We start from the raw sequence: 25,370 nt of genomic DNA on the forward strand, positions 1-25,370 counted from the left end.
TAATGCAAATACAGACAATAATAATACAGATATAAAATCCTTTGACTCAATACACAACAAAAACTATACACAACATTCAAAGTGATGTACCATATAATGTTTCACACAGGGACGGCACAATACATTTTTGCCTGAGGCAAACCATAAAAGGGTACTAAACACCCCACCGGAGGAGTGACATGAACAGAAGGTTATGCCATATAACCTATGCCATATAGTCAGGGCCACCCTGTTCCAAAAGCCAGGCTTCACCAACCTGGGGATCTCCAGATGTTTTGGGCTACAACTTCCATCAGCCCCAACCCAAAAATAGGGTTGCCATATTTCAAAAAGTAAAAACCAGGACACCCCGAAAGTTGTTGAAATATACTCAGAGTCAAGAGTGGATTTCATGCTCTTTATTCAGCTCATAGTGGTGAGGAGGAATGGAATTTCCCCCAGAATGTCTACTTTATATACATTATTTACACAATGGACCCCACATGATTGGCTAATGCCGGGATTCTCCTGTAGGCCAATCAGGTTGCGGATTCACTTCCACCTGGAGCTGGATTGGGTGGCTCCTGCTGTATTCTGAATCCTATTGTTCTAGGACCAATCAGACTGCTGCATTTTGGATCTTATTCAACTCAGTACATAACAGTTGTTGAGTTTGTTTGTTTTTTAAGCAAACCACTAACATTGTTGAGCATATGGCAGCCCAACCAAAATATGGGGAGATCACCATGCTGGCATAGATTGCCATAGGCACACTCTATTCCTTTTGAACAGGAGCAGTATAATGTCTGGTACAGCTGGTGGAAACCATGGAATACAGAATTGTAGAAAGGGATCTTAGCGATCACCCAGTTCAGCGCATTGTCTTGCTAAGAAGCTAACTGAATTCATATGCAGGGCTCAAATTAGAGTGGCAGTCTGCCAGACCCTAACTTTTATGAAGGCTCCCTACAATTCCCAAGATCCCCTGGGAGAGGCTCCAAGGGAGTGTTTCACCAGAAGTTTACATTGTGGGTGGGGGCATGAGATGGTTCTGGGCGTTTATAGTACAGTGCTTATTTAATACAAGGCAAGTTTAATCATTTTGGAAGCCCCAAACAAGAGGCTGTTTATTGATGAGCAGGCTAACACACAACTACATAGAAAAATAAAAGCACCCACAAGATCGAGCTGAAGGGTGAAGTCTTAGTTCCAATCCATAATAACTGGAAACAACGTCTAAGTCTAAGTACTAGTTATTACACACGCGCGCGCAGCGTCTTTTTCTATGCTTTGAATTGTTTATGTTTTTCTCCATACAAATGTCCCTTTAAAAACCCGCGAGGCTTTCAAACCACCCGGAACCAAAACATTGGAGCCGCTTGTTCCCAGCCGGACTCCGCAGCCCGATACCCACTTTATGTTTTGACAGCCCGGCTGGGGCCCGCCCTTCATGCGACGCCATTGGCTGCCTCAGCTGCTCCTGGCGGTCTCATTGGCCGAGAGGGTTCATCCGGGCCGTTCGTCGGCGCACAGGTGGCGCGGGTGGGAGGGGAAGGCGACCGCGGGCTGGAAGTTGGAAGGGCGGAAAACTGACGGTAACTATGGAAACGGGGCCTAGTGCCGGCCTCTAAGCCCTGGGTTCAAGGCCCGAAGGTCTTTTTCGTTCCCTGAGCTTTTGCTTCTTCGGCAATTGGGCTCCTGAGTGGGGAGGGACTGGGAAGCCCCTTGCCTTGTCCTGCTTGGTCTTGCTCAGAGCCCTAGAAAATCGGGCAGGGGGGAGTAGCCTGGGAGGGGGGAGAATGGGACGTTCGTGGGGGTGGCTTTCGAATTGAAGGAGGGGAGATAAGATTCAGTATATCGAGAGATTGCCTTGGCCTTCTTTGGGGACAGCTTGATCTAAGGAAGGTAAGGGGCAGCGCCTTGAAACATAACCAACTTCCACTTCTCTAGCCGAAAAACAAAATATATCTCTTATCATCTATCGCTCCAGCAACTGTCCTTTCGCTTTGGGAGAGGCTGCAGCTTCCCTGCCAGGAACTCTAAACGAAAAACTTAGGACTGTCAGGGCTTTATGTGTGGTCTAAAAATAATAAGTAAAATGACTGGGGAAGTTGAAAGGTTTGTGGTCCAGTTTTTCAAGCTAGCCTCTGGCAATCTGCTTTCCTGCAGGTGTGGGGAACCTTTGCCTTCCAGATGTTGAACTCCCATCATTCCTTGCTCACGCTGTTGGGAATTGTAGTTCAGCGACATCTGGAGGGCCAAAGGTTCCCCACACCTGAGCCATCCTTGCCCATTGGCAGAGTGGGTCAGATAACAAAATCTACCCCTTTTAAAGGGTGGTTCCAAGGGTGACCAAGGTACTGAAGTACTTGAAAAGCGCAATGTAGAGATTTCTGTATTATTTTAAAACTTTTATTTCTACAGGCTGATTTATTTTTTTATGTGAACCTAAACTACAAAACAGTGTATAGATACCTTAAATTAGAAAATAGTTCATTGCATTCTCGCTTACTATCCCATTTTAGACCAACCCCTCCTTTGCAGTGTAATCATATGCATATCTATGTGAAAGTGAGTACTGTTGAGTTCAGTGGAACTTACTCTCAGGTAACTGTGCATCGAATTGCAATAATGTAAAAAGCACTTGAACTGTAAATTGCCAAGTGTGGATTTCTGTTCTGTCCGGTGTTTAAACCTTACACAGTTAATTCAACTATCAGATTAAAAAATGGAAAATCTTAATTTTAAAAATGGCTTCAGTTTGAGATTCTATATAGCAGTCACAGCCTCAAAACGGTTACTGCAAAACCTGTAAAAGTTCACATTTAGAAGTTCAAATATAATTGTAGTGTAATGCAGTGTGTGTGTGTGTGTGTGTGTGTGTTTTGCAGGCGAGGAAATATAAGAAAGCCAAGGTTCTTATAATTGTGGATGCTGGATACTTTTCTTAAAACAAAAAGTCAAAAGCCTTCCAGTAAAATTCCACTAAATAATGTTAAGCTAAGGGAGGCACATGGGAGAAGATGATACTCCTATCTATCTGATACACACACACACACACACACACACACACTGTATATATATATGCTTTTGTTGAGGTAATTTGTTTTGTGGTAGAGAATGAGAGGAAGGCTGTCAGTCTCTATCTCTGAATCTAAGAGCGATTGTATTTCTCTAGAGAATCTCTTCTTTGTCTTTCTCTAGTGCTCTTAACATGCCTCCTGGGAAGGTGAGCCACAAGCAAACCTTGGTCCTGCAGTGTGAGTGGGACATTTGCAGCTTTGTGGCCTCAAAGATGGAGGAGTTCTGTGAACATGTGTCAAAGCACTTGCAGCAGCATCTCCATGACAAAGATGAGGATGATGAAGTGGATTCTCTCGGTAAGGGGTGCAGTATAAAATGAGACTGACCCTGAATTAGTCTTTAGTGTAAGTTACAGTGTTACTCTCTGAAAACTGCTACTTCTGTGGTCCCCCACAAGACAGATCTCTTTCCCCAGCCCTGCCATAACAATTGCATTGACTTGCTTGATTTTATTGAATGGGGGTGGGATCCTCAGTGGTTTGATAAACTGAAGAGCAGTATCCAGGTTTGGTGGTGGACACTAGTAGTGGGAAAACAACAGCTGTAAAGACTTTATGCTTGGGATATGCAAAAGTGCGGTCAAGATCACACTAGGGTTGTATGAAGTGAATTTGCAAGCCCTTCTCTGCTGTGCCCTCAGTTTTCTGTGTGTAGAATTTAAGTAGCATGGAGCGGCAGATCAGGAGTGCAAGAACCAAGCAGATAACACACAGTATAGTTTCAATGTGACTAGTGAAAATGTGGGCATTCCAATAGGCTTAGAAAGTAGGGAACACAGCTTGATGAAATCTGGGAAACATAGACTTTCACATTTTTTAAAAAAATGAAGTAGTGTTAGCAGCCCTACACATAAGTTAGGGTGGTATTTCCCAAAAGAGAAGGGAAGGGAAGACTCTAAAACTAGCACTTGCCACAGATCAGATACACTGTGAGCAAGACTCTTTGTTGTTTGCTTTATGAAAAAAGCTTGTCATTCCCATACTTATGGAGGAGAACTGCCTTTGAAAGGTCTTCTGGTTCCATGCATACTAGTTCCTTGGACCTGCAGGCCCTCATCTACCTGCAAGTATGAATTCCTGTATTCTTGCATTTTAGAAAAATACTCCTGCCTTTGGCAGGAGTGTGGATTCTGTTCTCCCGAGAGCCCTACAGAGCTGGCCCGCCATGTTTACTTCCATTGTTACCACACCAAGCTAAAGCAGTGGGGACTACACGCCTTACAGAGCCAGTCGGACCTAACCCCCTGTCAGCTGGACTTCCAGAGTCGCAACATTATCCCCGAGATCCAAGAGAACTTCCTCTGCCTCTGGGAGTACTGTGAGGTGAGAGACAGGATGGGTGTTGAAGTATTTCCAGGGGAAGCATCAGGGTGGTGGGGGTGGACTGTTCAGTGTATGAAGCTGGAGAACAGCGAGATTCAATGAGGAAGGCAATGGAGTTTGTTAATGAACTGTAACTAAACTGCACTTTTCTTTTTCTAAAACAAAACTATCAATTTGTACAAATTCTTCTCACTACTGAGTAAACACACCTAAAGTTCTAGAAGAGGCTTCCTCAAACTCGGCCCTCCAGATGTTTTGAGACTACAATTCCCATCACCCCTGACCACTGGTCCTTCTATCTAGGGATCATGGGAGTTGTAGGCCAAAAACATCTGGGGATTGAAATTGAGATTGACATGTATATAAATCCTATTGGTTTTTAATTTTGATAAGCTGGTCTGCCACGTATTCTCTGGCTGGCTTACAAGATGTGACTATTTCTCCGCTGCCCGACTTGCAGCTCATTAGGAAATTATCTTCCTTTCCCTGTCTTCTCATCAGAGAGGGTTTGAAAACCCTGAGTGGTTCTACAGGCATGTGGAAGATCACAGTTTCTGCACAGAGTACAAGGCAATTGGGAAGGAGAACCACATGTTCTTCTGTGGCTGGAAAGGTAGGAGTTCACCTTGCATGAGAGTCTTTGGGGTTTGAGGTGAAGTGGATCTACACAGTGGCATTCAGAGCATCTTGGCAACTCCAGGTTTTCCTGTTGCTTTGAGCCAGAACAAAATATCTAAAATACTGTGGGATTTAGAAAATCTTTTTTCACAATTCTGCTGAGTGTGTTTGTTGTTTATTTGTTTATACTGCAATATGGTAAAATCTCAGGGCAGCGTGCAGTAATAAAACACACTATTGAAAAACAATAAACATAATCATTAAGCTCTTGGCATAAATAAGTTTTCAAGAGACACCTGAAAGTCAAACGGGGGGGGGGGGGTGCCTGTGGAATCTCTGCTGGAAGACTGTTCCTCAGCATGGAGTGGGCAACACTAAATGCCCAGCTTCTAGATGAGGTCAGTCAGGCCTCTGTAACACAGGAGACAACCCAGAGGGCACCTCTGGATGATTTCATAATGGATCATGCCTAACTAGCATCCTTAGACCTGCTCAGAACAAATACGATTCTAATCATTTTTCCTCCCGGGTCTAGATTGTGACTGCGCCTTCAAAGGCCGGTGTAAGTTGCGTGAACACCTGCGCAGCCACACACAGGAGAAGGTGGTGGCATGTCCCACCTGCGGCGGAATGTTCTCCAACAACACCAAGTTCTTTGACCACATCCGCCGGCAGACAGCTTTAGAACGTGAGTATCTGAGCAGCCAAGCAGGCAGAGGGCCTAGACACAGTTTCTTTCTGGCAAAAGTGACACTTGATGGTGGTATTTTAGGAACTTTAAAGCTTCTTCTAGTTACCAGAGCTAGAAAAAAAGATTGTCCACAATATATGAGTTTAAATAGTCTCATATATGGAATCATTTGGACAAAAAAAAAAAAAGACTTTTCATCACTCCACATAACAGGTCAGCTACATTTACACGTTTTGTAAAACCATACTGGGAATGAAAGTGCATTAGTTGTGCCCCTTGTGAAAATGTCCTCTGACAGGCATCACAATGAGGTCTAAAAACAGTCCTTTTAAAGAAACAATTAAGCTGATGCTGGAAATCCTGAGATGTCTTTCCAGAAGCAACAGAAATTGTTAGACATGCCCACGGACAGGGCAGTTCCATGATGCCTGACTTGGATGGTTTATTTACAATATCCATATACCATTTTTGATAACTTGTCAATTCCTAGGTTCCACCGTCTTGATAAAGAACTATTCTTCTTACTGTGTGAGATCCCTAAGTGGTTTACATAAAGCACAATGAGATCATTTCTTTAAAAAAAATAAATCCATATCACAGCATTTATAAGCAAAGTTAAAACAAATTCCAGTGAATAGGAAGTCTGCATCAGTAGAACAAAGCAGTGTGATGAATCTTGTGAGACAGGGAGACTGCATAGATAGATGGGTCTTCAAGAAGCATTTGAAGCTTGCTACTGTTTCCACTTCATAAACTGCACATGGGAGGATGTTCCGAGGGTCCGTGGCAGGATACCCTCTGTGGGTTTTGCAGTTAGAGGGGGCTGGTTGCTGCCAACAGGTGCCAAGAGGGAGAAACACTCTCCACCTGAGTCTTGCCCCTCTCTGTTCCCTATCTGATTCAACTTCACCTGCTCCCTCCTCTTTACAGAGCAGCGATTCCAATGCTCCCACTGCTCCAAGAGGTTCGCCACAGAGAGGTTGTTGCGTGATCATATGAGGAATCATGGTAGGTGGTGGTAGGAGCTTCTCCTTCTCTTCCCTCCTCCATCCCTCCTCCCCTCCCTGTGCTAACCTCTCCTCTTCTTCCTCTTCGGCAGTTAACCACTACAAGTGCCCTCTGTGTGACATGACCTGCCCTCTGCCCTCCTCCCTGCGCAACCACATCCGCTTCAGGCACAGCGAGGAGCGGCCCTTCAAGTGCAATTATTGTGACCACAGGTAAACTGAGGCTGGTCCAGGGGGAGGGTGGGCACAGAATCGCAGAGCAAGGCAGAGAGGGAGGCTGGACATTAAGGAAGGAAGCAGCATTTTTTGCAACTGGCTCTTTTTCGCTGTCTTAAGATTTTGGGAATTACAGAGGCCTGAGTTGTGACAAAAAAGAGCTATCGCGTAAGTGGGATGGAAACACACAGACAACTGTGTCCCATTGTTTGGCCCTGAATTGTATTATTGCTATTGTGGCCTAAAATTCCTAATCTACCCACCTTCCCAACATAGGGGTTGTTAACTTTAATAAAAGAAGCCACCATACTTAATTCAAATGATATTCAAATATCTGTGGATTCAAGGATTGATCTGTCAGGCCACTATTGTCCTGTCCTCTGGGGGAAATGTATTTATTTATTTTCATTTTTAAAATTTCTATGCCACCCTTCAGTATAAAACTCTCAGGGCTGCATACATTAAAGGGGTAAAAACAAATATATGTCTGTCACTACAAGCATAAAGCTGGCAGGTCAGCAGCGCTCAAGACAAAAAATGTTCAGCAGGAAAAGCCTTCTGAAAACTAGCACATGTTAAATGTTGGAGTGCCTGGGTAAATAGAAGCTTCCTTGTTTGATGCTTGATTGACATCAGAATTGACACTGGATGAGCTTCCCTGGGGAGGGCATTCCATAAATGGGATACCACAACTGAGAAGACCCTCTTCCTGGTCACAATCCGCAGGTAGCAGGGTGAACAGAGGGTGGCTTCTGAGGATAATCGTAGAATGTGGAGCAGGGGGTTGTTTGGTGGAACGAAGTCCCTCTAGTACTTGGGTCCAAAAGTAGCAGGAAAACTCAGCCTTGGTGCATGCTTTTATTGAGTCACTGCTTGACATTTTTCACTCTTGCAAAACCAAGCCATTCTTCCTGGGAACTCTCCTGCACTTGAAAATAGTAGAGCTGTTTTCACTAGCAGCGCAGGTACAACATGTGCACCTTCTGGCTTGGAGCCTCTGCAGACTGTCAGCTGCGGTCCTAGTGTGCCAGAGGTTGAGATCCTTCCTTTTGCCTATTCCTTCCAGCTGTAAGAATCTCATTGATCTACGGAAGCACTTGGATACACACAGCAAAGAGCCGGCCTACCGCTGCGAGTTCGAGTCCTGCAACTTCAGCGCCCGGTCCCTCTGCTCCATCAAGCTGCACTACAAGAAGGTTCATGAGGTGAGATGGAGTCACAGAGCCTGGGGCTGTTTACTCTTCGATTTTCAAAAGAGCATCAAGGCCCAGGGGACAATAAAAATCTTTGCAGCGTTCATGAAGGATATGGTGGAGATTTGACAATGCCAATGGCTAGAGCTAAAGTGAAATTCAGTTTTCCAGCAAAAGGGCATATGGATATATGGCACCTTCATTATACACCTTTAGGCGCCAGGCAAAAACATTCCTCTTTAACTAGGCCTTTGGTCGATTGACATCCTATGCCCTTTTAAAATGTGTTGGGGAAGGGTTATTGGGCTGTTTTTGTTTTTATTTTGAGGCTTTATATTCTGATTTTATCCTGTGAAGCACCCTGAGACCAGCATGTATAGGGCAGTATACAAATTTAATAAATAATAATAATAATATTTGCACCAGCTAATTTTGTGTTATTATCTCCCTGGAAATACTGCAGCCATGGGGTGGGGTGAAGAATAACTGGGATTCTCCCCCTTCAGTACTGGAAATTCAGCTCAGTCCCTTATTTAAAGATTTTACCAGCCTGACTTTTTGGGTAGAGGGTTAGCCAATGTGAAGCCCGCAGGATGTTGTTGAACTACAGTGGTGCCTCGCAAGACGAAATTAATTCGTTCTGCAAGTTTTTTCTTCTTGCGAGTTTTTCGTCTTGTGAAGCACGGTTTCCCATAGGAATGCATTGAAAATCAATCAATGCATTCCTATGGAAACCACCTTCAGACCAGGTCCGGGGACAGTCTGTCCCCCGACCTCTTCTGAAGGCTGGGGGGGGGGACAAGGGCTTTTCTTCCCACCGCCAGCCTTCAGAAGGCTGTTCTGAAGGCTGGCGGTGGGAAGAAAAGCCCTTCTCCCCACCTCCCGCCCCGCAAGCTCCGGGGACAGGAGGGCTTTGCTGCCGACCGCCAGCATTTTAAAAGCCCCCGGGACAGCGGAGGTCTTTTGAAGGCAGGCGGTGGGCGAAAGTCTTTGCTCCCCCCCGCCTGCCTTCAAAAGCCGTCCGGGATAGCGGAGAAACGCGCTGCGCTTCTCCGCTATCCCGGGAAGGCAGGCGGGGGGGAGCAAAGACTTTTGCCCCCCGCCGGCCTTCAGAAGAGGTCCAGGAAGGCCGGCGGTGGGTGAAAGTCTTTGCTCCCGACGGCCAGCATTTTAAAAGCGGTCCGGGATAGCGGGAAAGCGCAGCGCGCTTCCCTGCTATCCCAGACCGCTTTTAAAATGCTGGCGGTGGGGAGCAAAGCCTTTCGGCCCCCGCCAGCCTTCCTGGACCTCTTCTGAAGGCCGGAGGGGGCGGAAGGCTTTGCTCCCCACCGCCAGCATTTAAAAGAAGTCCCCGGAGATTTCCCTATGGGCTTTCTTCTTGCGAAGCAAGCCCATAGGGAAATTCGTCTTGCGGAACGACTCAAAAACGGAAAACTCTTTCGTCTTGCGAGTTTTTCGTTTTGCGAGGTGTTCGTCTTGCGAGGCACCACTGTACAGCTCTCATCATTCCCATCCAGCATGGCCAGTGGTCAGGAATGATGAGAGTAATAGCTCAACAACATCTAGAGGGCACCACTCTGTCTACCCTAATCTAGAAACTTGCTTTTTAAAGCAACAATGAAAGCTGAGGTTTGCAGCATGCTGAATTTCTCATCCAGGACTTAAACCGTGTGCTCTTGAATGATGCGCTGGTAGAAGATATTTGCGCCTCGCCACCTCTGTACTGACCAGAAAGCACGCTCAATGCAGATGGTGTATAGGAACTTTCCAGCAAACCAAAAGATGCATACCTTTGTTTTCTTTTTTTCCGCACCCGCTCAGGGTGACTCGGAGCCCCGCTACAAGTGCCACGTCTGTGACAAGTGCTTCACTCGTGGGAACAACCTTACTGTGCACCTCAGGAAAAAACACCAATTCAAGTGGCCTTCGGGTCATCCTCGCTTCAGGTATGTAGGCTTAGGGATGGGATTTCATCCTTCCCTCCTCTTTTTTGTGGCCCTCATTTGCAGGCAATGAGAGCTTGAGTGATTTGGGGGGCGGGATTTGCAAGATTTTGAGGGGGGAAATCAGCTTGCTACTGCAGTGGGCTGTTGGCTGCCATCTTGTACCCAATGGCATTCTGGGGGAAAGTTAATCAGAGCTGCCAGCCTTCAAGGAGCTCTAGCCAGTCCCCTCTTAAATCATGTGGCCCCCCAAAAAAGGCAAACAAAGCTGGGTGTGGGTGTTTATACCTTTATTTTGCTTCCAACCTCTCTCCCCCAACCTACATGGCCTTGCTGGCCTTTTCCTTCAGACTGCACAGAACAAGCAAGGAGACTAATTGCAGAGCAGGATTGCTCCTCCTCAATTCACATCCCTAAGGCTACGCATGTTGCCATCCAGTTGGATCCAAGGCCACAAACAACAATGGCTGTGGTTGCCACAGTACAGTGGCTTGTGATCTGCAAAAACAGGCTGAAGCAGTCTCTATAAAATCACCAGTTCTTGTGCTCTTTGCAAGAGCCACTAGGTGGGGCAGTTGGCATTGCAAAACTCACCAATTAGCCTTTGCATTGCAAAAACATTCATATTCTGCCTTTTACAGAACTTTGACTCATTTCCCATTACTTTAATAGCCAGGTGGGATGGAATATTTTTCTCTGGGATTATTATGCCCTTAAAGCATTGTCTCACCTTGAGGTGAGATTTCCGTATAAAGAATTATCATGTGAATTTGCCCCATAGGTGGCATGACACCTTTCCAGCGTGTCCCTTGGATCTTTAGAAATTGGCCATCTCTTATATCAGCCATCTCCACCTGGTCTGGTTGTGATTTCAGCCCTAGTAGATGCTGTGCACAAACAGCTTAGAATGCAGCGTTCCATAATGGCTTACACCTCGCTTATTCCTCCTCCCCACCAATCCACAACACTCCTCCCCCAGGTACAAGGAACACGAGGACGGCTACATGAGGCTGCAGCTGGTGCGTTATGAAAGCGTAGAACTGACAGAGCAGCTGCTGAAGGACCGGGAGAAGCAGGGTGAGGTCCTGGATGACACAGCCCAGTGTGTGGTCCTGGCAGGGGCTGAGGGCAGCCTGCAGGGCATCATATTGGAACCGTCAATGGAGGAAGATGCTGACGTGGACTTGCAAGCTGCCACACCCCCTCAGGGGCCTGCTCAGCCAGAGGCTGATGCGTCTCCAGACCAAGAACCAAGTGCGCCATCCAGCCCCATCATTCGCGTTGTGAACAGGACCAACGAGCGTGGGGAGAGCGAGACTGTATACTACGTCATGGCCAATGCACCCTCTCAGAGCCGGGCAGCTGCGCCTAGTGGGTTTGCCACGGACCTGGAGGAGAATGTCATGGACAGGCTTCAGAAGACAGCTGAGGAACTGGGCATCCAGATTGTGTGAGGCTCCTGGATGGATTATCAGGTGCTTTCCACCAATCCCAGTAGGTGGCCTGGAGTCAAGAATGCCCTGCTTTGGCTCCTTGTGCTCCTCTAATGCACATCGTGAGAACCAGATGATGCTACAGGGAGAAGGGGACTGTTTGTTTCTCCCCACCCTTCAAGCAGTACTCCATAGGCTCCAGACCCAACAGATGCTTCCTCTTTTCTCCTGCCATGGGGATCTGGTGGGTGGTCTGGCAAAAGGAAGAAGGAAGCCAGCTTCTGAGATGGTCAGGACAGAGGGCAGGGGCTGGTTCACCTGTCAGTTACTTAGGAAGGCGAGGACGGCTGCTGCCTCTGGTGTACCCTGTACTGTGGAGACCATCATGGGAATGCAAAATATCAGGGCTGAGTCAAAGCAGTGGGTTTTCCAAGACACCAACTCATGCTCCTTGCCTTGAAGGTTACCAGTGCCCCTGCCAGAAGTGTTTACTTTTCCTTTGGCTGCATCCTGGCCAGCCTTGTTCCTTACTGTGAGCCCCACATTCGGACTCTGTGGTTCTTTCGTATGCCTCTTGCCTCTCACCTGTTGGTATCCCTGCCTTTTGAGATGCTTTCTGTTATCCTGTTTGCTCAGCATAGACAGTAATACCTGATGCAGTCTCCGTCCCTTCCAGACTGTTCCAAGAGAGTTCCAGCACTGCTATCTGTTTGCTCTGGAGTATGAGATTGTGAGACCCTGTTATTCCTAGCTGCTACTCCACAGTTAGTTGCTTACTGCCTTTTTTGTCATTGGCATGACCTCCGCTCACATTATCTTTGTAGCATGGGAGCCACTTAGGTAATGTAGAAAGCTGTAGGCTTTCATGTTACCTGAGCAGTGCAGGAAGCAGTGTGTTGCAGTGGCTCCCACAGCACAGAGAGGCAGAGCAGAACAAAACAAAACAGGGTGCTAATTCTTGCCCTGAGGTCCTTCCCCCACATTGGGGTTCCTGCTCCTGGCTTGCAAGGTTTGTGTTACAAAAAAATAATAATTAAAGAACAACAACACTACCAGGTCTTTTGGTAGACATGATGTTTGCTGTAATCTGTCCTGGAGGTGCACGTGATTGGGTCAGATTTGAGACAGGTGGCAGTTCAAGAGCCCAAATCCTTGAGTCAGTGGCCAGGGTGGGGTGGCTGTCACAACTGATGAATGACGTGGAGATGCATGAAGACTTGGAGATGGGTTTTGTTGTCATGTTTAGCATCGTGATTTATTATTACATGGTATCAAATGTAGCGCTATATGATCATTCTGTTAATGCAAGCATTCCAGCTCATGTAATGGAACTTCCCCCTGCTCTCATTTCCCAGTGCCCTCCCACCATCTGCTCTGGAGGGTTGGGGAAAACCCCAGAACAGATCTAGGGGCTGTACAGGGGGAGGAAGGTTTCACTGTGCAAATATAAATCCTTGCGCTGGCATAACAAGTTTGTTGAACACCGCCCATTAATATATATTTTTTCCTACTCTTCACCGTAAGTTCCCAGGGGCAGGCCACATCAATTTAAAATACATTAAAAACAGTTTAAAACAAGTGGCCATATTGCAGCCAGGAAGAAGTTTCTGCTCCAGTAGGGATGGCTTCTCTAAAAGTGGGGTATGGGGAGGTTGCCTTCCTCTGCTGCGTGCAGCTGGGTTTACTTCCTGCCTCATCTGGATTCATTTTCTCTGCTAACACCTGCCATGGTGTCACCTGGTCAGGGGTCCACAAATTTTGGCTGGGTTCAGTAGCCAACCATTTTTGTTGTAGGTACCAGACCTCTCCACACAGAATGATTGTGTGAGAAACAGCAACTTGTCTCTGGTGTTGGACTGGCAGCAGCAAGACTTGTCCTCCGCTCCTCTGACCCAGCATGAGGTCAAATTCCTGATCATCTCTCCCTTCCTGCAGGACCAAGCAGCTGCCAGCCTCAAAGATCTACCCACTCCTGACAACCCTATTGCTGCCCATTGTATCTATACTTTGTGGCCTGGATTATTTCTTTGTTGAGGGGGGAGAGGCAGGCTTTTGCCTTGTAAAAGGGGTCCCAAAGTGCTGGCAGGTGATTTTCCACTCCCCCGAGATACCCATATGATGACACCAGAGATCCTCTACGCAGAGGTGGGGAACCTCTGATTTGGGAGCCAAATACTGTGCTCCAGGCCTGGGGACTCTGCTCAGGCCATGCCTGCAACAGACCTGGCCCTCTGTGCTTTTGCCTGACTGGAATATGTTCCTGACCTGTGAAGAAACCTATTGCTTGCCTGGATGGAGGATGACAGATGTGTGCACACGAATCTGACACTTGTGTGTTTGAAACACAGCTGGCTGCGCAAAGGCAAGAGTCATATCTGTTGCTTTTGCCTTAGGCCACACCCGTCATTGGTGCTGACCCCACCCACTGATGCCTCTGGGAGGTTTCCCAAGGGGGAAAGTGGTTCAGTGGACTAAAAAGGTCCCTCTGCTTTAGCCTCATGTTAGGTACCTGAAGCCTGGTAAAGAAAGGGCTGGAAATTTGTAAAATGTATTTTGCATCTGCTTGCTATTCCACCTCAGCCTTAATCTGGGATATATCTTGAACAGCTGGTTCTGTTTGCTGCACATTCCCAGTACAGGCTCTTAATCCAGAGCTTAGCATTCTAGGTTTTGTCCCAGGAAACTCTGGATCAAGGTTCCTACAATATAACTCGCACTTGGAAAGTTGACTCCCTCCCTTCGCTTTAAGATTGTCACCTGGAAATGACAGACTGGGGCAGCATTTACATGCTTTCCTGGGTTCCCCCTTTTAAAAACAGTCCATTACACAGAGAGAGACACACACAGCCAATATCCTTAGGAGACCCTTCTGTAATCTCCTTACCCATCCCTTTATGGAGCTTGTCTTGCAAAGAAGCTGCCTTCTGTTCCAGAGGTTATCCCAGGTTTCTTTCTTTGAAATGCTCTCTCTCTGTAGTGTCTTGTGATATTTTCACACGCAACAGCCCTGTAAGGTAGGTTTAAGGCAGCTGATAGGACATGGTTTGCTCAAAAGCCACCCAGTCCTAGTTCTCCATACCCCAAATTCTATCCAGTGTGTCTCACCATTCTCTGTGGTCCTTTCCCACTTCCCCACACTAACTACTTGAAAATGACTGGTTTAGGAAAGCATCTATGTTTGGTGCTCCTGTGTGAGATTCCAGGACTTTGTAGTATAAGGTTTTTGGAAGAGAGAGAAAAAATAATCGCTCTTGCTGCTGTGGGATTATCTGTGGCATGGAGAGGCAGGGAGGGTTTGTGGAGGGATTTGTGGAAGCTTCCTAACCTCCCCCTGTGCTGCACAGTATCTTGGAAAAAAAGAAGCGAGGGTGATTTTCTCTGCAGTTTGAATGGATCTGGGCTGCTGCAAGGCCCTCTGGCGATCAGTTCAACTTTGCCATGCCCACGGGGGCAGGTGAAAAAACTTATTCCCCAAATTCCACCTCTCCCTTTGAAGCCACTGAAAAGCTGTCCCCTGGCGGGGTGCCAGCCCTGCTATATCCACCATGGCGCTGATTATTCTCTTCTTCCTCCTTTCCTTCTGCGAGTTCCTCTCGGGCGAGGAGTTGGAAGGTAAGTCACAGGGAGCCAAGGTACAAGGTAAGGGCTGAGCGTCCTTCTTCTTGGTATTGGAAGCTTCATCCATGCTAAAGTAGCTCTTTGGGTTAAGAGGCACTGATTTCTGGGTCAGCAGCTGCAGAAGGAGTGGCGAGTCTTACAAGTCAGTTGCGCAAATAAAGTTTCCAACTCATGGTGCATAGTTAAATGATCCAGGTAGCCCCTGGTTTATATTTCACTCTGCCAGAAACTAGTTGGCTGACCTTGGACAAACTACAATCTATCTGAGCCTCAGTTACACATCTGTAAAATGACCTTTTTATTGTAGTTCAAGGGAAAGATGATGATAAAAGTTTACACACACAAAATCCTACAATATAGCAATTTTTTTTAAAGGAGACAAAATACTGACACTTTTATAGAGTGGCTAAGTTTGCAGTCTTATCTGATTACTTGGGAGCAAGCCTCATTGAATTCAATGGGACAGGGATAGACTTGTCCTATAAAAAAGGATTATCAAGATAATAACTTAATTGCTCTGCATGTTTTGATGCTAAAAGCCATTGTTTATTGTGCTGTGTAATTCCAGGAATTTAAACTAAGATTAAATAGTTCACAAGTTTGAAATTTGAAAAATGTGAAACTTTAAATTTTTCTGATGTCAAGTTTAAATCTTGACAGATTTTTTCTTTCGTTTTAAAGACCTCTTGGCCAAACTTCAAGGCAGCCTTTTTAAATCTAGTGTCCTCCAGGTGTTTTGGACGACAATTCCCATCAGCCTCTGCCAGCATTGTTGTGGGGCACCTTGCAGACTCTGAAGTAGGAAAGTAGCAAACTCCCATTTAAACAGATATATAAATGAAATGTTATGACACTAAATAAAAAAATTCCTTCCAGTAGCACCTTAGAGACCTAAGTCTCTAAGTTTGTTGTTGGTATGAGCTTTTGTGTGCATGCACACTTCTTCAGACACTGACACTTAGTATGTACACTACCTAGTTTTATTTCTGTCACTTAAATGCTGGGGTTTACCAAATGTTGTAAAGTTTTCATTCAGTTATACCAATCTGGCTGACAGAAAGAGGCCAGGATCCTAACCTCACTTACCTAAGGGTCAGCTCCATTGCATTCAGTAGGATTTCTTTCTGAATAGACAAGGTTGGGGCTACAGCTTAGAGCTCTGCATGTCATAAATGGATACAGTGGTACCTCTGGTTACGTACTTAATTCGTTCCAGAGGTTCGTTCTTAACCTGAAACTGTTCTTAACCTGAAGCACCACTTTAGCTAATGAGGTCTTCTGCTGCTGCTGCGCCGCTGCTGCACAATTTCTGTTCTCATCCTGAAGCAAAGTTCTTAACCCAAGGTAATATTTCTGGGTTAGCGGAGTCTGTAACCTGAAGTGTACATAACCTGAGGTACCGCTGGGTCATACCTTGGGTTACAGACGCTTCAGGTTGAGATTTTGAGGGGTTACGGACCGCCGAAACCCGGAAGTACCGGAACGGGTTACTTCTGGGTTTCGGCGGTCGCAGATGCGCTAAATCGCGCTTTGCACATGCGCAGAAATGCTGGATCGCAACCCACGCGTGCACAGACGCACCACTGCAGGTTGCAAACGTGCATCCCGCACGGATTACATTCACAACCCAAGCGTCCACTGTACTATAATTTATTTTTAGGATATAACAAATTATTACACTTTGGGTTGTTGTTGTTGTTTTTTTTAAAAAGTCTTCTTTTTCCAGAAAACTCGGACACTTACTGGTCTGGAACTGCCCCCATCTGCATGGGAGGCTGTAAAGGAAAGCACAAAGAACTGAAGAAAAGCACGTGTGGGAATGGAAGCTGCTGCTGGTTGGGGTACAAATCATTTTGCCGGGGTATGTGCAAATCCAGAATACGTAGATTCAAATCCCAATTATGCGGCAAGCTGCAACTGGCGCTGTAGTGGTCTAGGGTCATGACAGGTCAAAGGCCATTACTAATTCTGCCGCAGGGTCCCTGTCGCCATTATCCTGAAAGGGGAGGGGGGGTTTTTAGCCACTGAGAATAATTCTTCTCATCCTTGATGCTGATTGGAACCAATCAGAGTGAAAGGAGGTGAATCAGCCATTGAGGATTGGCTCCTAGGGTCAGTCTGGAGAAGGCACTCGGGAAGAACACTGGGGAGGAGTTCTGTATGTTCCAAAGCTCTATAGGGCCCTGGTCTTTTTGTCCCCCCGATAAAATATTTAGGGGGTCGCCCTCCATATTTTCTGCAAGTTGGGGGGAAGTGGGGGCAGGGGGAACACACATTTAGGAACACCCAAGTGCTGAAAAGAGAATGGAACATCATGGAAAACAAAATTTTATTTTTTTAAAAAAAATGATATTTATTCAAATTTTCAGAAATACAAAAACATTTAGAAACATCAACAGAGTAAAAAAAACAAAAACAAAAAGAGAAAAGGCAGAAAAAAGAAAAAAGAGAAAAAAGTATATAAATTCAAAATTACTTCATTTCATTATCTTGTGTCTTAGACCTCCTCATACCTCCCTTTTTGTATTCCAATTTAATCATTATTTCAGCAAATTCTTCCCATATTTGTCAAAAATAGTTTATCATAACAATCTATCTCAATTTAAGAATATTATCTTTAACTTTATCTTTACCTTCCAAACCATAAACTTTAAAGTTTAGAATTTAAATTTATATTTATACTTAATGCCTTCAAGTCTTTCTGCTAAAGCCAATTATTTCCTTTCCGGCACAATCTATTATTTCATTAATATTACTCAGAAATAACTCAAATTCATTTGCCCACGTAGGTGCATAGAAATCTAGCTGAAAGGCAACACATCGGATATCTGAACTGATTGTTGCATTGCATTCCTAGTTGTTGTATAAGTCTAAGATTATTGTATAATTATAAGATTATACAACCTTCTAAGATCATACAATAGTTTTGGAGAGCGTGTGGGTCATGAAGGGACCCTGTACTTCTGAATTTGCCATGGCATTACTGGATGCAACTAACCCTCCCCCACCCCACCCCAAGATAAAAAATGTAGCAATATAATTTGTAGCTGATGCAGAATATGGGGTTGTGGGTTTTTTAGGATTTTTATTTTAGGAAAAAAATCATTAATAATTTAGCACACGCACCTCCTGCAATCACATGTCATTCCCGCTCTTGGAAACGATTGTGTTGTTAATGAGGGCAAAACAGAATGGAGATTGTAAAGCGTTTAGCTAATCGTATAGTAGTAACTGGGAGGGGAAAGGGGCGACGTGGAGGATTTAAAGAGGATTAAACTTCTCTTTTTTAAAAAGGATTACTCAGGTTCACGGTGGAGGAGAGGCTGATAAGGCAGGCTGTCATCCTAGTTAAACAGAACTTCCGTGTGACTAGATAGTCTACCTTAATATACAGGTGGGACAAACTCAAGGGAAAGTGTTTGTCCCACCTGGTGGATGAAGCTCCCAGAGACGCCTGGTTAGCCTTGGTAGGGAGCAGAATGCTAGACCAGGTGGGCCTTTGCTCTGATCCAGTGGGACAATACTTCAACAGCATGCTGGCCTGGGATTGGAAGCAGGGCCCAATGTTTGGGGTGGAGGGATGCTTTGGGGGGAACATGAACTGAAAATGGAATGAGGCCATCTGAAATTCAGACTCTGAGGATTGTGTAAGAGTTTCAGCACCAGAAACCAGCAAAATCACATATTTTCTGCAGTATGATTTGTTCTCATGATGGCATCTGGGGAGTTACACTTAATCTTCAGTACTGGATATGCCTGCAAAAGTTTTGGGGCAGGCATACCACCTCATTTCCAACCAGTGCATGTCCCATAACTTCCTGCTAAATCCTGCAACTTTTTCGACCGCAGACGTTTTGCGTTTGTTTTCATTTTGTCGAATAATAATAATAATAATAATAATAATAATAATAATAAATATAATAAATTTATTATTTATACCCCGCCCATCTGGCTGGGTTTCCCCAGCCACTCTGGGCGGCTTCCAACAAAACACTAAAATACAATAACCTATTAAACGTTAAAAGCTACCCTAAACAGGGCTGACTTCAGATGTCTTCTAAAAGTTTGGTAGTTCTATTTCTCTTTGACATCTGGTGGGAGGCCCATTCCACAGGGTGGGTGCCACTGCCTGGTTCCCTGTAACTTGGTTTCTCGCAGCAAGGGAACCGCCAGAAGGCCCTCGGCGCTGGACCTCAGCGTCCGGGCAGAACGATGGTGGTGGAGATGCTCCTTCAGGTATACTGGACCGAGGCCGTTTAGGGCTTTAAGAGTCAGCACCAACACTTTGAATTGTGCTCGGAAACGTACTGGGAGCCAGTGTAGGTCTTTCAAGACCAGTGTTATATGGTCTCGGCAGCCGCTCCCAGTCACCAGTCTAGCTGCCGCATTCTGGATTAGTTGTAGTTTCCGGGTCACCTTCAAAGGTAGCCCCATGTAGAGTTCATTGCAGTAGTCCAAGCGAGAGATAACTAGAGCATGCACCACTCTGGCGAGACAGTCTGTGAGCAGATAGGGTCTCAGCCTGCATTCCAGATGGAGCTGATAGACCGCTGCCCTGGACACGGATTTGAGCTATGCCTCCATGGACAGCTATGAATCCAAAATGACCCCCAGGCTGTGTATCTGGTCCCTCAGGGGCACAGTTACCCCATTCAGGACCAGGGAGTCCTCCACACCAGCCTGCCCCCTGTCCCCCCAAAACAGTACTTCTGTCTTGTCAGGATTCAACCTCAATCTGTTAGCCGCCATCCTCCAACCGTCCTGCCAGCATTACACTGCTGTGCAAAAGTGTCCCTCTCAAAGGCGAAAGGAGGAAACATAGCTGAATGGGCAGTCGAGCAGAATGGCATGCAGATGGTCCGTTATAAACCCACTGCTAAAGCACAATTCTTGTGTCAACGGCATGTTGCGGAACACAGTTGCCACAAAGCAACCACCTGGAGGGTCCCTGTGTGTGTCTTTTTTCTTTCACAGTGAACTGCGGACGACCAGAAACAGAGTTCAATTCGGTGGTCTATGGGAATGACTGGTGGGTCGGGTCTGTGGTGCGCTACAGCTGCCGGCCTGGGTACCTGCTGGTGGGGGATCCTGCTAGTGCCTGCCAGTCGAGTGGCCGCTGGACCCCCAAACCTACTTGCCTCAGTAAGTATAATTGTGTGCCTTTCATGCATGTATCCAGAGCTTTTTTTTTCCAGTGCGAACTTGCTGCAGCTCAGTTCTGGCACCTCTCAGGTAGGCACCATTGCCAATCTTTTTCTTTTTTAAAAAAATTTTTATTTATACTTTTCATGTTTATATATTTCATTAGTTTTACAATCAATATAACATTTCAAAATTTGACTTCCTTCCCCCCTTTTTGCTGTTCCTTAAATTTATTTTTAATAGATATACACTGTAAATATATACTGGAGGTTATTACGATAATCCTGCCGATGTTCTTATCTGTTTACAGTTTATTTGTAAATATTCAATAAACCATTTCCATTCTTTTATTTAAAAGGTCATTATCTTGATTTCTTATTTTTCCGGTAAGTTTCGCCATTTCTGCATGTTCTTGAACGAGTCATTCTGGCGTCATGCCTGCTTTTATTGCTTTCTGTCTTTCTGCGAAGGGATCTGCCTCCGGGGTCGGATTGAGATAAACGAGCGAGACATCGATGGGAGCTGCTCCTCCACCTGTCCCCATAAGGTGTACCCAGGGGCCTTTCTCAATCATGGCTGCATCAAGATCTCCTCCTGCGTCACTAAGCAATCTGGCTGGACCCGATGGTTCTCTCGCTGTGACTTTTGTGAGTGCGATTGCTACGTCCCCTGCGGTGAGTACACTCCCTCTGAGTGCCCCTATTTTCGAGGGACACTCCTGGATTTACAGAAGCCGTCCCAGTTTCTGATTTCATCCCAGAATGTCTCGCTTTTCCTTAGGATGTCCCATTTTTATTGGAGGAATTTTGGAGGGGATGAGGGCATCTGATTGGCTGGTGTGGAAAGCAGGATGCTGTGTTAGATGGAACTTTGCTCTGATCCTGCCAGGGTACTTAGGATATTACAGGTAAAACGCAGGTGGCGCTGTGGTCTGAACCACTGAGCCTCTTGGGCTTGCCCAAGGTCAACGGTTCGAATCTCCACAACGGAGTGAGCTCCCGTTGCTCTGCCCCAGCTCCTGCCAACCTAGCAGTTTGAAAGCACGCCAGTGTAGGTAGATAAATAGGTACCACTGTGACGGGAAGGTAAATGGCGTTTCTGTGCGCTCTGGCTTCTGTCACGGTGTTCTGTTGCGCCAGAAACGGTTTAGTCATGCTGGCCACATGACTCGGAAAGCTGTCTGTGGATAAACGCCGGCTCCCTCATCCTGACACGAGATGAGCGCTGCAACCCCATAGTCGCCTTTGACTGGACTTAACCATCCAGGGGTCCTTTACCTTTACTTAGGATACTCTCAGTTTCTGGTCTTACCATTAGACAGAGTCAAGCAGCTCCCTCAGGTGGGGGATAAGGATAGGGAACAGCTGTCTCTGGTATGTGGCCTGTTCTGTGCCCCTTAAGACAGCCTTGTTTCCTCAAGGTGAGGTGAAAAATACTGACCAGTGCTGCAGTAAGATTCAGCTATCAGTCTAGTTGGCTTTGTAGCACGGAGTCCAAGGGCTGCCATCTTGTCCTTTTTTTTTAACCTCAGGCTGCCAAATATCTTGGGCTAGCCCCAGATGTTCTTAACCATCACACAGGCTTTCCAAGGAATCCCGGGAACTGAAGTTCTAGGAGGGCAATAGGAATCTCTCTCAGAAGAGTCTCCTCAGCAAAGTATGCTTTCCTAGCATCCTTTGGGGGGAAAGTGGTACAAAGCTGATATGAGCTTGTGGAGTAGATGGGGGCCCTGGTATTCACCACAGGGGGTCCCCAGTAGTTGTACTGGTGAGAACCCGAAGGCTGCCACCCAATTTCTTCTCTTCCACAGCTTCCTCAGGATAAAAAACCCAACCCCCTGTGGAGGGGCTGTTCTGCGCTCTGCAACACCTGACTTTTATGTAAGTTTCAGGCACCCTTCACACCTAGAGCTGTGACATTTAATCTATTTAACTTATTTAATCTATTTAACTTGCCTTAGCAAGTCATTCGCCTCACACAGGAGGGAAGACCTCATCCAAGACGGTGCCTGCTGCAAGGTGGGGGGAGGGGTGAGATGCCCTTGGCCCTCTCTGTGTTGTTGGACTCAAACTCCCATCAGGCCTTGCAACTGGCGTGACCAATGGTGGGGAATGATGGGAGCTGGAGTCCAGCGACATTTGCAGGGCCACAGGTTCCCCATATGGTGGCTCCTTGCACACCCTGTCAAATAGAGAGCCAATGGTGGTGCAGTGGTTAGGGTGTTGGACTAGGACCTGGGAGACCAGGGTTCAACTTCCCACTCAGCCATGAAGCTCACTGGGTGATCTTGGGCCAGTCACTACCTCTCAGCCCAACTGCGTCACGGGTTGTTGTGGGGATTAAATGAGGAATGGGAGAACTATGAGTTCCATGGGGGGAAAGGTGGGATATAAATGCAACAAAGAAATAAATAAAATGTGTACGTGCTTATTTATATGTAAAAAAAAAAAAAAATCGAAACGTTGAAAAAAGTTATTATAATCTGAAGTAAGAGATACAGTCTTCCCCACTATGATGAAAGAGATTGCAGTGAGGCGACCTGTGTGCTTGTTCAGTGCAACTATTGATGGGCCCCTGCCTGGTCTATTTCCCAACTTTGTCTTTTAACCCCAACTTGGACCAGAGAGCCCTTCAAACAGATCAGGTAGGGGGAACCTGTGGCCTCCCAGAGGTTGCTGAACTACAACTCCCAGCATCACCCACCATAGACCAGGCTTGTGCTGGAATCTGCGTTCGGCCAAGCTGATAAAGCTCATCTTCCGGAATCGCCCTCCCGACGAATAATTAACGACCTGAACCTTTGATGAGGCCTCAGGCACATTCCATTCAGCAGAGAATCCAAAACAGCACGCAGAAGTGATGATATTTATGGCTACATGCTATGCTTTATTTCTTACTACGCAGACAGCAAAGAAACATCCTCTCTCTATGAAAGCAGAGAGCAACTGAACAAAGGAACAAGAAACCAGTAACGTCACATCCGTCTCCCTTCTCCCGTGAGACTTCCAACAGCCTGGACTGTCTCTGGAATGTAAACAGAGCCTTGTGACTCTAAGCAGCTGCTCAGTGGCAAAACAGAAACTAACAGCTTGCTAGGGTTGATGGCGGCTGTAGTCCAGCAATATCTTGGGGGCTACAGGTTCCCCACTCCTGAAACAGAGGATGTCTCCACATAAAAGGCTGTCCTCTGTAAATCAGGACACGGGTTTACCCAGATTCCCCATCCCTGCTACACAAGCACCATTGAAAATCTCTTATTTATTCAAAATGACTAATTCATTTGTATGCAGATTTATATGACTGATGAATGCATTCATGTTCTGTTGTCTAATTAGCTAAGGTTTCCTTCATACGCCAATGGAATCTTTCCTATTGATTTCAGCAGGTCTCAAGCAACCCTTGTTTTCTCAGGGATGTGGCTCAATGATGAAATAATCCCCGCTGGATTCATCTCCTCTTCCTAACCAGTTTCTGGAATGGCGACTGGAAATTTTTTAATTGTGTGCAAATAAACCTGCTGCAAAGAACGCATGCGTTCTGACTCTCCCTGTAAGCAGCCATGTTCTTTTAGGGTGGGGAGGTTCCCAGAGGACTGGAATCCTTAGTTGTCAAGACACACAGGTTGGTGGCAGGACACCTGCTTGACATGCAGAAGTCTCCAGAATTGATCCATGGCAAGGCCGGTTCAATACCACCTGGTAGCAGTGCTGAGAGAGAACCTGGCAAGTGGTGTTCTTTGAGACTGGTGGAGTGGAAGGCAGGGACATAGCCCTCAAATGTCCTGATTAAAATGGGACATCCCATGGGAGGGGGGGCTGTGCTCTCGTGCAAGAGCACAGTGCCCCCAAATGTGCAAGAGCGCAGCCCTGAAAGTCGCACTTTTTTTCAGGGCCGCAATCTCACAAGAGAGCACGGCACCCAAAAGCACATGCGAGCTTGGCCCCAGAAGATGTTTCCCTGTGTGTGTGTGTGTGTGTGTGTGTGTGTGTGTGTGTGTATCTGTTTTACAATTTCAAGTACCCATTTTACATCCTTAAGACATCAATGACCTCCCTTCTTCTCTTTCCATGATTCATTTTACATACCTTAAATGCCTGCATATTTTCCAAAAACTATACCAATCAGTATTCCATTATTGCACCCATCAAAACTTATTTACACTGATTAATTTATCTTAATGCTGTCAGCATAATAATAATAATAATAATTTTTATTTATACCCCGCCCTCCCCAGCCAAGGCCGGGCTCAGAGCAGCTTACAAGCAACAACAAAAAACAAGTTTTCACACAATTATTTCCCATATACCCATGTACCTTGGTTTACAACCATAATCCATTCCGGAGGTCCGGTTGTAAACCAAAACAGGTTGTAACCCAAGACGCGCTTTTGCCAGTAGGGCCTCCCCAAAAAAATAGGTTGTAATCCAAAAAAGGGACACACACTTCCGGGTTTGACATGGTTGTAATCCAATAGGGTTGTAATCCAAAGTGGTTGCAAACCAAGGTACACTGTATTCAATAAACGTTTTCCAATCTCCTTTAAATGTATGTTCTTCTTGTTCTCTTGTTCTATATGTTAAGTCTGCAAGCTGCACATATTCTGTCAACTTAAGTTGCCATTTTTCTTTGGTTGAGATCTCGCTCGTTTTCCATTTTTGGGTTAACAACGCGCATCCCAGTTTTCCGCCAGCGTTTTCACACAATTATTTCCCATATACCCATGTACCTTGGTTTACAACCATAATCCGTTCCGGAGGTCCAGTTGTAAACCAAAACATGTTGTAACCCAAGGCGCACTTTCGCCAATGGGGCCTCCCCCCAAAATTGGTTGTAATCCCCCCCCCCAAAAAGGGATACGCACTTCCGGGTTTGTCGTGGTTGTAATCCAATAGGGTTGTAATCCAAAGCGGTTGCAAACCAAGGTACACTGTATTCAATAAACGTTTTCCAATCTCCTTTAAACGTATGTTCTTCTTTTTCTCTTATTCTATATGTTAAGTCTGCAAGCTGCACATATTCTGTCAACCTAAGTTGCCATTCTTCTTTGGTTGGGACCTCGCTCATTTTCCATTTTTGGGTTAACAACACGCATCCCAGTTTTCTGCTGGGACATATTGAAGGATA

At 46.0% G+C, this 25,370-nt stretch overlaps 2 protein-coding genes across 4 annotated transcripts; both read left to right on the forward strand.

The window, feature by feature from the left end:
• Window positions 1-1,476: 1,476 nt before the first annotated feature.
• Window positions 1,477-12,538, forward strand: HINFP (histone H4 transcription factor). Of its 3 annotated transcripts, none has more exons than XM_081843141.1 (10): window positions 1,477-1,574; window positions 3,184-3,359; window positions 4,159-4,385; window positions 4,887-4,998; window positions 5,539-5,691; window positions 6,625-6,702; window positions 6,794-6,914; window positions 7,984-8,122; window positions 9,932-10,056; window positions 11,033-12,538. In XM_081843141.1, the coding sequence occupies exons 2-10, from the start codon at window positions 3,194-3,196 to the stop codon at window positions 11,505-11,507; spliced, it is 1,596 nt and encodes a 531-aa protein (XP_081699267.1). In that variant the 5' UTR covers window positions 1,477-1,574; window positions 3,184-3,193; the 3' UTR covers window positions 11,508-12,538. The 3 variants fall into 3 exon arrangements, with proteins under 3 accessions (XP_081699267.1, XP_081699268.1, XP_081699266.1); XM_081843142.1 differs by having other exon boundaries at window positions 1,540-1,632; XM_081843140.1 differs by lacking the exon at window positions 1,477-1,574 and adding an exon at window positions 1,581-1,884.
• An 898-nt stretch (window positions 12,539-13,436) lies between these two features.
• LOC309331144 (inactive serine protease PAMR1-like) lies at window positions 13,437-23,773 on the forward strand. The gene is made up of 6 exons (XM_081843225.1): window positions 13,437-15,098; window positions 16,831-16,965; window positions 20,079-20,246; window positions 20,717-20,920; window positions 22,057-22,126; window positions 23,632-23,773. The coding sequence occupies exons 1-5, from the start codon at window positions 15,032-15,034 to the stop codon at window positions 22,068-22,070; spliced, it is 588 nt and encodes a 195-aa protein (XP_081699351.1). The 5' UTR covers window positions 13,437-15,031; the 3' UTR covers window positions 22,071-22,126; window positions 23,632-23,773.
• Window positions 23,774-25,370: the final 1,597 nt, after the last annotated feature.

This window comes from Podarcis erhardii (assembly GCF_964252035.2).
Source record: "Podarcis erhardii genome assembly, chromosome: 16".
Lineage (NCBI taxonomy): Eukaryota > Metazoa > Chordata > Lepidosauria > Squamata > Lacertidae > Podarcis > Podarcis erhardii.